The 12,663-nt window shown below is 47.9% G+C and overlaps 1 protein-coding gene across 3 annotated transcripts; it reads right to left on the bottom strand.

Annotated features, from left to right (window-relative positions):
* Window positions 1-162: 162 nt before the first annotated feature.
* On the bottom strand, window positions 163-12,027 carry taf1c (TATA-box binding protein associated factor, RNA polymerase I subunit C). Of its 3 annotated transcripts, none has more exons than XM_076079686.1 (15): window positions 11,569-12,027; window positions 10,401-10,512; window positions 9,225-9,274; window positions 8,380-8,469; window positions 7,854-7,915; window positions 7,514-7,764; window positions 7,233-7,364; window positions 7,032-7,149; window positions 6,884-6,955; window positions 6,657-6,792; window positions 6,139-6,267; window positions 4,170-4,368; window positions 3,821-3,958; window positions 1,629-3,163; window positions 163-1,425 (listed from the first exon to the last, which is right to left on the bottom strand). In XM_076079686.1, exons 1-15 carry the CDS (start codon window positions 11,695-11,697, stop codon window positions 1,186-1,188), a joined length of 3,393 nt encoding a protein of 1,130 aa, XP_075935801.1. In that variant the 5' UTR covers window positions 11,698-12,027; the 3' UTR covers window positions 163-1,185. The 3 variants fall into 3 exon arrangements, with proteins under 3 accessions (XP_075935801.1, XP_075935802.1, XP_075935803.1); XM_076079687.1 differs by having other exon boundaries at window positions 10,432-10,512; XM_076079688.1 differs by lacking the exon at window positions 10,401-10,512.
* Between the last annotated feature and the right edge of the window lie 636 nt (window positions 12,028-12,663).

Raw genomic sequence — 12,663 nt, 5'->3', positions numbered from 1 at the left:
TTCACACTGAGCTCGATGATGCAGATAAGTGAACATCACTGATTTACTTTAGATCCTCCAGCAGATATTTAGGGAAAAAATATAAGATCTCGAAATTAAACTAAGAAAATTGTTGATATATGAAAACTACGTTTTGTTGTTAAAGAAAAAAAAATAAAAAAGTCTATAAATTAATCAATTTATTCACTGTGTCCACAATAAATGGTTGACAGATGACCGGTCTGTGTCAGTGAATTTAAATACCCATCAATGCATGACAAGATCATTTGATATATAGATCTATTTAACCAATATTCTTGTCACAAAATTCTCACATGAAACGAAGTGAAATGGCCCCGATAATATTTTGTATTTTAGCAAACAGACTTCAAAAATTAAAGTCACAATGTGGGGAAAAATCCACAAAAGTTTATTGTTGATAAATACCAGCTGTAGAGCTTTATAATGTCCTGTTGTTCAGAGACACGGTGGGTTTAGAGAAGCAGACATTTATCTACTCTCATTTACTGAAGTAACAATACAGCTGAGTGAGAAACCCAGACTCTGTAAAAAATAAGATTTCACTTTTAACAAAACACACAATCAGCAAGTCCCAGGATGTTTAATATTCCTAAAAAGGTCTAAACAACATGATTAATTTAATTTCCACCAAATAAGAGCAGTTTCCTTTTGTTCTAACCATTCTCATTGTTTAATGTCGCTACTTTAAACTTCACATTTTATCTCAGACTGTAAAGTTACAAAAGTTCCAACTGTCCAGAGAGCAGCAGCCTCCAGTCAGTTATTCATCAATCAACCCACCATGTTAACTCTCTATGACAGAGTCAAGACATGAACCAGTGACACAGTGAAACATCACATGCAGTGTGAACGCCTCATTACATCGCACGCACGCACACACACGAAAATAAGTTTCATTCAGTCCTACCAAACTGGTCTGCAGTCAGTCTTCTTGAGCCAGTGTGCAGACATCCTTGGGGATCACTCCACCATGGAGTCCATTTATCTTCCCCCATTAGATCCAGTTTGTTTTGTTGTGCGTACAATCCCACTGGATTAACATGAATGTAAATCCACTTCACAAATCCTGAGGCAGCTGAAGAGAAAAAAAGCATTCCTTTCTGTTAGAGTCTGATCAGTCCAGCCTCTTGTTTAAGAACACAGTCCCCCCCCTCCGTGTGAAGATCAGAATCCCATCCGAGACTTCTTCTTCTTGAGCTGCGACGGCCCCGGTCGACCCTGTGAGCTCTGGGAGAACGGCAGAGACGGAGAGAGACCCGACCAGAGGGTGGCGGTCTGCGACAGATCCGTCCGGAGGTGCCTCTGGGAGGAGGACGGGGCCACGGGTGGAGGTGGAGCTGGAGCTGGAGGGTCCATGGTGCTCTCCCCATCCAGGAAATAACTGTCACGTTGCGAGGGCTCATCCTAGAAACAGACCGGGGGGGAGGGTTAATATATATTGATTTAACTCACAACAACGTGTAGGTAACCAGCACAGATTGGATCAACACAGCTGTACAGGTGGAATTAACACAATATGTCTTGTTCCTGCTCTGCGTCCACCGGACAGATTTGCCGTTGGAATCGTTAGCGGCAGACCGACATGACACTGAACACCGTCTTCTTACCTGTGGTGCAGACAGAGAGCTGAGGTAGTCGTTTGCTGGACGTTTGGGTCTCCTCTGATTGGCCGGCGTGGATTCCCGTTTTGGTGTCTGGGATGGGGCGGGGGTGCTGCTGGGAGTCTGCTGGTCACCTTGTTTGTACCGAACGCTGTGAGGCGTGGTGACTAGAGTGCGAGTCTGCGTGGCGGATGGTGTGGTGGGCGGTGTGGCGACTGGAGTGCGAGTCTGCGTGGCGGATGGTGTGGTGGGCGGTGTGGCGACTGGAGTGAGAGTCCGCGTGGCGGATGGTGTGGTGGGCGGCATGGCGACTGGAGTGCGAGTCTGCGTGGCGGACAGTGTGGTGGGCGACGTGGCTCTCGCCGCCCTGCCCTCCAAAAAGCCCTTCGGCTGGTACAGATGGACATTGGTGTCTGACCACGCCCTCTGGCTCACTGCGGAGGACCAGCCCGTCGAGTCGGAGAAGTCGCTCAGCCTCGACTGGTAGCCGACGGACGAGGTGAAGCTCCCGGACAGGTCCAGGCTTCGGCCCGCGGCTCTCTTCGCCTCCTTCGCCGCCCTCCTCTTCCTCCTCAGAGCGTTCACCTTCTCCTCCTTGTTCAGCCCCAGCCGCTCCTCCCACCACAGCCGCCATGCCCCCTCGCCCTGCCAGGAGAGGGTCAGGCGGTGGCTGATCTCGTCCTTCCAGGCTTCTGTGTCCACCGCGTCCGGCACCGCTACCGCGCCTGGGGCCCGGAAGGGGGCGGACACGGCGTCGTGGACCAGCAGCGAGCGCTCGGACATGCACGCTCTCAGGTCGCGCCTCAGGCTCTGCGCTCGCTCCTCGTCTGCCGGATCTCTCGCCTCGCCGCCCGGTAGGAGCAGGTCTTCGGTTTTGACTGTGAGGTGCTGCGGGCAGCGTGGATGGGGCGTCTTCTTGCGACTCTTCTGCACCAACTTCTGGAGCCAACGTTTCCACGTGACAAGAGCGCCGTCGCTGAGCTCGACTGGCGTTGGCCGCTCAGCGCGACCCGAGCTGCTGGAGCCTCCGGTTTCCTCCACGCTGCCGGGTTCCTCTCCGTCTTTCTCACCCGCGTCCAATCCGCTCACTCGATCCAGCTCTGGATCGTCGTTGACGACGACCTGCAGCCCCAAATGCTTCAGGCGACGACCTCGCCCTCGGGGCTCTGAATCCTCAGAGGAAGAGTCAGAGTGCACGTCCGGCGCTCGCTGCTCCCTCTCTGGTGTTTCAGCCACAAATCTCGGCACAGCCGGGCCCTGGGTCGGTCCGATAACGCCCTCGTCGCTCGACGTGTCCGATATGACCAGCCGAGGATCTGGCGGTCGGAGCCGTTGGGCCGTTTGCCCCCCTGAACCTGTGGCTTCTTTTAGAGGCGGTTGTGGCGGCGGCTCGTCCTCAGCTGCCGGAGGTCTAGAGGCGTCCGGCAGCTCTGGCTCGAGGGTCTGGTAGAAAATGTCCCCCGCCTCCGTCAGCTGTAGGATACAGATGCACTCCTCGCCACCGGACTCTGTTCCTCCTCTCTTCTGGATACAAGTCAGACCTGATGACACAAACAAAGTTCAGCCACAACATATATGATATACAAAAAGTTAAGAATATTATTAGCGTGAGACTGACTATGCAATAGTGTTAGAAATAGCAAGGCTTTAGCAGAAAGGCATGTGTTTGGGGAAGTAGTGAGCATACGACTGGATAAATCAGACTTGGATTACAAGTTTGAGTTTGTAAATGGATAACCATAAACGGGGTGAGTAGTTGATGTACAAATGGTCATTTTTGTGTGTGAAGTATTCCTTTAAGGATCCTTCTCAAAATGTAGGTTTTTGAAATGAAGATCTTCCTCTATATTTCCTACACACGCACTCAAACAGACTAATTTAGTGGGGAAAAGATAACCCAAGCTATTTTTAAACTTAGTTACAAGGCTGCAGGATCGGTAATCAAGGCTGCTGTTGTTTGTTTTCTTCTGGCGGCGTGACGAATCAGAGAAGGACACGTCAAGACTCAAGTAGCAAATGCGACATCGTTTTCAAAGGTCCCCGTTTCTGCCCTTCCTCACTACGACTCAACCCAGAGTTCTCAAACTGAAACGGCGTAACTCCGGAGTAGTTTTAAAATGGAAACGTGGTAGTGTGGATGTAGCCTCACACACAACAAAAACTTCATACACACGTCTTGCCCTGTCGTCTATCCGTACCTGCAGCAGGTGAGGACAACCTCCTGGTAGCGAGGTCCAGGCGGTGAGGGATCTGGACAGGAAGATGTTTCAGACTGTCTCTGGGTCTAAGCAGCGCCTGAGGAGGACCTCGACTGGAAGTGGCCTCCGCTCTGCCTCCTGAACACACACACACACACACACACACACACACACACACACACACACACACACACACACACACACACACACACACACACACACACACACACACACACACACACACACACACACACACACACACACACACACACACACACCACTCTTGAGGTTACAAAGGGACCAGCACACTGAAACATCCATTTAACACTAACTTGTCTAATCGACTGACCTGAGTACTGCAGCAAAGTGATTTCCTGAGACTTTTGGGAGCCCAGCAGGACCTTAGTGGTCCTAGCCCCGCCCACTGCTGAGCCAGAGGAGGCGGAGTCACAAACAACATGACAAAACATGGGTGGGGACTGCATCATGTGATCCCACTTGAGCATGGGCATGCAGGGGAAACGCTCGTCCATGATGTAGGCCGAGTACTGAGAGACAGACAGACAGACAGAGAGAGGGAGAGACGGGGAGAGGGAGACGGGGAGAGACAGAGAGACAGACGGAGAGAGAGACAGACACAGAGAGACAGACACAGAGAGAGAGAGGGAGAGATCAACCATGTTGGGTATAACGTTAACAATGTTCTCCATCTTTGCATGTTAGCTGATGAGGGGAAGATAAGTGACCAACTTTGACCAGCTGGTGGCGCTAGAGGAAATGGCCACAGGTCATTCCTCCTCTGGGGACCATGATGTCAATCCATCAAATAGTTCATAAAAAATTATATTAATATAATAAATTGATATTTCAGTTTGGACCAAAGTGGAAGACTAACTGAACGTTTTTGATTTGAATAGATGCAATTTCTGGGAGTGCACTTGATAAAATCCAAACCAACCCCATAACTGAAACCCTCAAAAGCATCAGCAGGCTGTTTGTCCACATCTGATATGAGATGAACACAAGAAGCACAACTCGCCCCCGTCTCTGCTCTGCTTCCATGTGCATCTTATGCTTCTGAATTCTCTGGTGATCCTCTAGTCCAGTCACTGTGTTCCTGTGGCTACATGCTGCAAGTTTACTTCGATGCATTACTGTGATTGCCCTTTAATGAGTAGAGCCCTGATATATCAATGGTAATGGTGCACATCTATGATCGAGAGATTGCCTCAATATGGCAACGGCCGAGCCAACGATGCTAACAGCACCAACAGTGCTGACGGACCTAACAGTGTTTGACTTTTCTCACATGCATCCACGGTCAACAAAGAATCAAAAAAACGGAGTAAACCCCTGATGAATTGAGGGAAATGGGTTCGAAGGATTACAATCAACAATATCACAACAAAAATCTGTTTACAAACTCTCTTCAAAACTCGTGCATAATAATCCAAGACTTATTTATCCAGTCGTGTGCTCACTCCTTATGCGTTTAAGCCCAAAATCGTACTGAACACTTCCTCCACCACCGTGTCACGCTTGCACAGGCGTGCTGCTAGTCCACGCTTTGCTCTGCAACGCTGCCATTCGGCCGTACGACCGCAGAGCAGAGCGCCGGCCGTTAGCTAGACCAGTGGGACACAACAGACACTCGCATGCATTAAAAAGGCCCGCATGGCCGGACCGGCTACGTGTGCACAGAGAAGCTCGGATTAGAACACACACAGAGGGTTCGTTCTCTGCTCCTGTAGACATTACTCAGATACATATTTACATACATAGTTGCTGCTAGAATATTGCTCTGAATTTCAAACCTTTAAATTATATTAACTGTGAAATTTGGGTTTTGAAAGCATGCTTTCCTCCTGCAGAGTTAAACCTGTGAGAACACTGACGTCTAGTGGTAACGAGCAGGTACTGCATCATTTCAAGAATTGGAAATATTCTACATGTCTTTTGGATGCAGTTCCTCAAATCCAGCAGAAATGTTTGATATCTTTGGAGACTTTAGTACCTCTACTAGATTTCAAACTAAGTTCTCTGGGTTTGAGCCATAGAAGCTCAAAGTGGGCGGCTCCGGCCATCTCATCAGTGAGGACACAGCCTAACTACAGGCTGATCCCAAATAAATAAAATAAAAATAAAAAGGTAAAGAGGCGGATTGTCGGGCCCAGGTGATGTAGCAGAGCAGATATCTAGCAGTGAGCGACTTGAGACACCACCCGCCTGTCACTAAAAGCGTCCACGCCCCTCAATTATGCCTCACTATAATTCTAACAGGCCAGTTCTAAAAACAATCAATCCCTGTTTGGATTTACCTGAGTGGTGACGAGGTGCTGGAAGGTGTGGACGTCTCCCAGATATCTGGACAGAATGAGCCTCTCCCCTCTGCGACACTCCGGGGTGTTGCTGATACGGAACAGAGTGTGACTCGAGAACGGACTCTCCTGCAGGGACACGGAAGGAAGGGGGACGGGTCAGAACCGGGTAAAGGACACGAGTCATGACACGTGGGGGGTGAAGGAAAAGAGAGAGAGAGAGATAGAGGAAGGGTGTGGGAGGAGAGGCATGAAGGAGAGAGGGAGGGAGGAAGATAAGGAGGAGATAGAGAATGAGGAAGTCATCTGGAGGAGAAGGTCCAGTTAAAAGCAGAGATGCTTTTATTTCTTTAAACCGCTGCACGCTCTTCAGTTGTTTTCCACAAAGTGCAGAATAAATGGTGTTAAAATAAAAAAATGTGTGACTCCCATATTAATTTACACGGTGCTCTTTGGGTAAAAACACACTTAACTCGTCCACACTGAAAAACATTGAGACAACTACCCCTTTCTCTCACCCGGATATCCGTCAGCTCCACCCCCGTCCTGTCTGCGTACACCATCACCCTCGGGTGGGCGGAGAACTCGCACCATCGCCACGACGACTTGGCGTTGAAGTACAGGTTGCCGTCTTCCTCCCGGACCTTCTGCATCCTGATGGTGATGAGAGTCCCTTCCATTTTAGAAATCAGACGGATTGAAAGAGATATTTATCTGCATGAAGAATGAGTAAACGCCTCCTCACCCTCTGCCGACGCTCCACAGGTTAGCCGCCCCGCTCTCGCTCGCCACCAGAACTTCACCTAGTACGTGAGGACTGACAGGACGTTACGTTAACACCTTCTCCTTAGCCTTCCCGTCTCCGACCCTCGAGGCTGCCGGCGATCACTCACCTGACGCTGACGCAGGTCGCGACCTCTCTGGTGTTGACGACCTGCAGCAGGCGAGGCTTGTCCGTTTCAGCGAACCTCCAGACTCCACACAGGCGATCGGACCGCACCGCGACGCAGCCTGCAAAGCGAAACAAATGCACACGTTGAAACGTCTGCACGCCACACTGCCGACGACGTTTCTTTACACTCGCTCGCTCTTACAGTCGTTGAACAGGGAGACGCAGCTGATCTGTCTGACGGGGCCTTTCAGCTGGAAGCTGAACGGGTCACTGCTGCCAGCGTCCACACAGGAAGAACTCCCGCTGCGGTGCTGCAGCTCCACTCTGTGGAAGTCTGAGGTGCTCGCGTTAAGAACCAGAGGCGGCAGAAAAACGCGAAGCAGGAAGAACGCCGCTTCGCTTCACGTCGACCTCGCCGGTCACAAAAGAGAATTCAGTCTTTGTCCTAAACTTAAAAGGTGTTTGATCTCATCTGCAGGATACTGAGGCAGTCCAGGCCCTGGTTTCCGGGGTAGAGGAGGCAGCCACGCTGAGGGTCGCCGCCGCTCCGTGAGAAGGGGACGAAGGCCAGGGCCCCCCCCGTGGCCCCCTCGTAGAACAGCGCGCGGTCTCTCTGCTCCGTCAGCTCCTCGTGCAGCAGAGAGCCCAGCAGCTGGGGGGGCACGGCGGGCACCACGTCCGACAGCAGGGCGCTGTACACGTCCAGGGATTTGGAGGAGTACGACAGCGGGCACCTGCACAAAAGACACAACGCGGCCAAATAAGAGAAAAACACGCCGACCAGACAACCGGGGACATTCACCGATCAATCGGGTGCGCTCACATTTTAAACTTCATCATGTCGAGGTCGCTTCTCACGTTGTAGACCGACTCTCTGCCGTATCTCTGCAGGAAGAAAGAAAAAACATCACACGCACATTCTGATGACAACAACCACGTTTACACCACAGCACCTTTTCTCCATTTTATCATCTATATTCATACTTAAATAATAGATGTTAATAATCTACCAAGGACTGATAAGTCGCTGCTTGATTAAATAACGACAGGCGAAGAAGCTCTTAACAATATAAACTGACACTTATGATGGAAATGTTTTACACGTGTTTCGTGAATTAACTTGGATTTAAATCTGAATCTATGCTTTATATATTTATACATATCCCAGAGACAGAGCGGTCAAGACAGAATTACTGGAACTCAAAGTGTCTTAATACTATTATCATCTCTTCATATTTCAGTCTAGAAAATCAGAGCGCTACCAGAGACCTGACAATCGGTCATTATATCTGACAAGTAAACAAATACATGAATAAATAAAAAGAATAAACCATTCTTGTGAGTCTCACCTCTCTCTGTGCTTGTTCGAAGTTCTCGCTCAGAATTTCTCCCATGCACCCGAAGGCGTCCTTGCAGTGGTCCAAGAAGAAGTTCTGCATCTAAATACAAAACCTGTTTATAAACCTCAAAACATGAAACAAAAGAGGCCTACACTCACATTAACCCTTTAATGCATATATCTCAGGTCTGTGGCAACCAGAGACTGCATATAAGGAGTGGACGTAGTCGTCGTGACGTCACCCATTGGTTTGTGGACTGACGTTTTGAAGCCTCGAGTTCGACATTTTGGCCGTCGCCATCTTGTTTTTTTGCAACCAGTGAACGAAACTGACCATATTTGGATGGAAGAGGAGTGATATATGGCTCTGGTCGCAACATGTCAATAACAATAAGCCCGCCCTAAAGCATACTCTGCTTTATGGTCTATTTGACTCTAAATGTACCATAGTTTAGTAAATGAACTTCATGCTGTATTGAAGAAGACTTGAAAACTAGAGATTGAGACCATAAACTCATGTTTACAATGTTTACTGAGGTAATAAATCAAGAGAGAAGTATAGTCATATTCTCATAGACTTCTATACAATCTGACTCCTTTTTGCAACCAGAGGAGTCGGCCCCTGCTGGACAATAGAAATAATGCAAGTTTAAGGCACTTCCTCATCGACTTCACTTTGCGAACAGGAGGTTCCTGTCTGGTAGCAACCAGAAACTAAATTACAAGTGCCGTGTCACTGAAGACCAGCGGTATGAAGCAATGTACACATGCATTTAAGGTTTTAAAAAAGATATATAGTGCACATGTCTTAAGTGTGATACGTGGGTTTGCTTTGTGTTGAACTGTTGTACTCACCTGTTTTTGGAAGTCCAGCGGATTTGGAGGCTTCGAAGGCCAAAGAAAACCTGGAGAAAATGTTTACAAATACACACACACATACAGATTACTGACGAAATATAGAACATTGCAACAGAATTTTGTGCTATCTCATCATTTCATTTGACCATCCAAATTGTCGGCAGTTGAACTCCAGTTTATCTGCTGTTTGCAGATGATGTGGTCCTGTTAGCCTCGTCGGATCGTGACCTCCAGCATTCACTGGGGCGGTTTGCAGCCGAGTGTGAAGCGGCGGGGATGAGAGTTAGCACCTCCAAATCTGAGGCCATGGTGCTCTGCCGGAAACCGGTGGATTGCTCCCTCCAGGTGGGGACGGAGTGCCTACCTCAAGCGAAGGAGTTCAAGTATCTCGGGGTCTTGTTCACGAGTGAGGGTAAGATGGAGCGGGAGATCGACAGACGGATCGGTGCAGCTGCAGCAGTAAAGCAGGCGCTGCACCGGACCGTCTTGGTGAAGAGGGAGCTGAGCCGGAAGGCAAAGCTCTCAATTTACCACTCGGTCTACGTTCCTACCCTCACCTATGGTCACGAACTCTGGGTCGTGACCGAAAGGACAAGGTCGCGGCTACAAGCGGCCGAAATGAGCTTCCTCCGTAGGGTGGCCGGGCTCAGCCTTAGAGATAGGGTAAGGAGCTCGGTCATCAGGAGGGAGCTTGGAGTCGAGCCGCTCCTCCTTTGCGTCGAAAGGAGTCAGCTGAGGTGGTTCGGGCATCTAATTAGGATGCCTCCTGGACGCCTCCCACTGGAGGTTTTCCAGGCACGTCCAACTGGGAAGAGACCCCGGGGAAGACCCAGAACACGCTGGAGGGATTACATCTCCCAGCTGGCCTGGGAATGCCTCGGGATACCCCAGAATGAGCTGGAACATGTTGCCGGTGAGAGGGAAGTCTGGGTCAGCCTGCTTGGCCTGTTGCCACCGCGACCCGACCCCGGATAAGCGGAGGAAAATGGATGGATGAACTCCAGTTTATCATCTTTACTTAAAATGACCGAGTACAACACACATCAAATATTAAGTATAGTCTCAGACCTCCTTCAGCGCTCCAGATCTGAACTGGAGGCTGAACAGGGACCGCTGTCTTGAGACCTGAATGGCCCCCAGTGAGGTAAAAACAAAGGACTGTCGGGGACTCACAGTTTTTAGGGGACATGAGGGGAACTGGTACCGGTTCAGTGTGACGCCACGTCTCCCCTCTGGCCTGATGTCTGGATGTAAAGGTCCAGCTGGAGAGGGGACCCGAGCCGCCCTGAAACCACAAGCGCAACCAAACGATAAGAGAGTCTGACGGTGCAGACGACACCTTTACAGTTCTGATCCAGTCCAAAATCCCAGCAGATTTCATTCAAAAGAGAGAAACGTCACCACGGTGTAAAATCTGAGGAGTAGATAATGTTGGTGTTCATAGCAAATCTACATTTTTATAATAACCAGCGATATTTCCTGTTGATCTGTGATCAGTGACACTGACTAGTGGTTTCAGTGGAAATCAAATCTTCCTGTTGATCCTCAAATCACTCCCGTTTAGAGATGATGAAACTGAGGATCTAACACAATGAACTGTCTTTCAAAAAAATAATAAATACAGTTGTTTCTAGTTTGTGTTCATTACTGCAGAATGGACTACATCCGGGTTCTACAGGAGCACGTTCCCACAGACCACACCCACAAATGGTCAGTCAGTTTTAAGTGAATATTGAACTTTGATTCCCTCTGTGTGTGTTCTTCATCATGCAGAGCTTCATTTGTTTCTCTTCCTAGCAGACATTGGCTTCCACACGTTTTATCTGATGACAGAGTGCTTGGCTTTACGTGACATCTTTTATTATTATTTCGGCGGTTTTTTCTTTTGAATTTGTATTTTTTTTAGCAGCTGGTGTCTGGACGTAATATTACTATTCCTCACTTGATGTAAAACTATTATAACATCTTGTTAACCGTCCATTGATAAAGAACGTGGGGATAGCCGAAGAAAAATACTTTTCGGTAAATGTATTTTTTAATTATATATTTTTATATGTTTTTGAAACAAAAAGTTACAGCATCCGTTTCCCTAATGAAATACTGGTCTGTTATTGAAGTTCGTCTCCGGATGAAAAAAGCAATAGTTCATTCTTTCATACGACGCAGTTCATAATTACATATTAAGTTTGGTTTTCTCCAGTAAGAACTTATCACAAATCAGTATTATAACGTCAACATGTATTAATAGACAGTTTACATGCAAGTATTGTCACAACAGAGCCTGGCTTCTGTAGATCCGTCGTCGCTACACTTCAGAGCCACGAGCTGACAGCTGACCCACCTGAGGGAGGACTCGGTCATAGCAGCCCCAGTTTCCAGCGCCGTGTTTCAGGACCAAGTCCGGCGGTCCGCAGTTGTAAAACGAGGGGAAAAGCTGCTGTGGGAACTGGTAATCCATTGCATTTGTCATTCTGGACTTAAAACAACTGTCCGGTTTTCAAACGACGTATGCGTCGTCGTTCCTTCACTCTCTCTCTCTGTGTCTGTGAACAGCCTGCACATGCCCCCGGCTCAGCTAACGCTAGCTCCTCTGTTAGCTAGCACGAATAAAGATAAATAAAGATGGCTCTCCGCTTCCAATCGTCATGACACGCGTTCAGCGCCGTAGACGACCAGCGGTACACGTCGAAGCAAACAGGGTAGTCCGAAAAGACACGAAACGGTGGTAGAATTATCCAAAATCCTTAGTGTATCGCCGAACACGTGCATACTGGCGGCAAGGAAACGACAGTCAAACTCGGCATGGCGGCAGCTGGGAAAAACAACAATAATACTTCCGGTCGGTCTGATTTTTTTATTTTTGTACCACCAAAATGGCAAGGAAATGAGAGAGAAACGCCTATTTTGGCAAACAACAAAGTGACAAGGTAACATGTAGGATGACTTGACATGTAAGATAACAAAAAACAAAGTAACACGGAAATAAGTAACGTTATATCATTCAAATCGACTTTCAAAACGTTCTCACTTAGGCTTTTATTTTGAAGCCAGAAAGTGTATCAAGCAATACTTTGTAAACTTTCAAAATAAAACCAAAGCTTTGGAGAGTTAATTAATTGATGCATTCGATTGTGATTCATTATTAATAATGGCAATTATGGTTACTATAATTCTGATGATAATTATCATTAAATTTGTTCTTGTATTTTTTTCTTTATTTTCTTGTTTCCAAGGTCAACAATGATCTTTCGTCCTAACAAGTTTAGCAGTTAAATAACGGGTGAATACAAAAATAGCTGCAGAAATGAGGGACTGAAATAGGATGATGATGATGTCCTAAGCGTGTATGTATTTATTTTCTTCTACCATTACCTTTATTAATATCTATGTATTTGTATTTATTATTTTGTTTATTCACATGCTCAATTGTTATTGA

This window comes from Anarhichas minor, unplaced genomic scaffold, assembly GCF_050575085.1.
Source record: "Anarhichas minor isolate MPS153535 unplaced genomic scaffold, ASM5057508v1 ptg000073l, whole genome shotgun sequence".
NCBI classification, from domain to species: Eukaryota; Metazoa; Chordata; class Actinopteri; order Perciformes; family Anarhichadidae; genus Anarhichas; species Anarhichas minor.
This window is presented reverse-complemented; position numbering and strand designations above follow the sequence as displayed.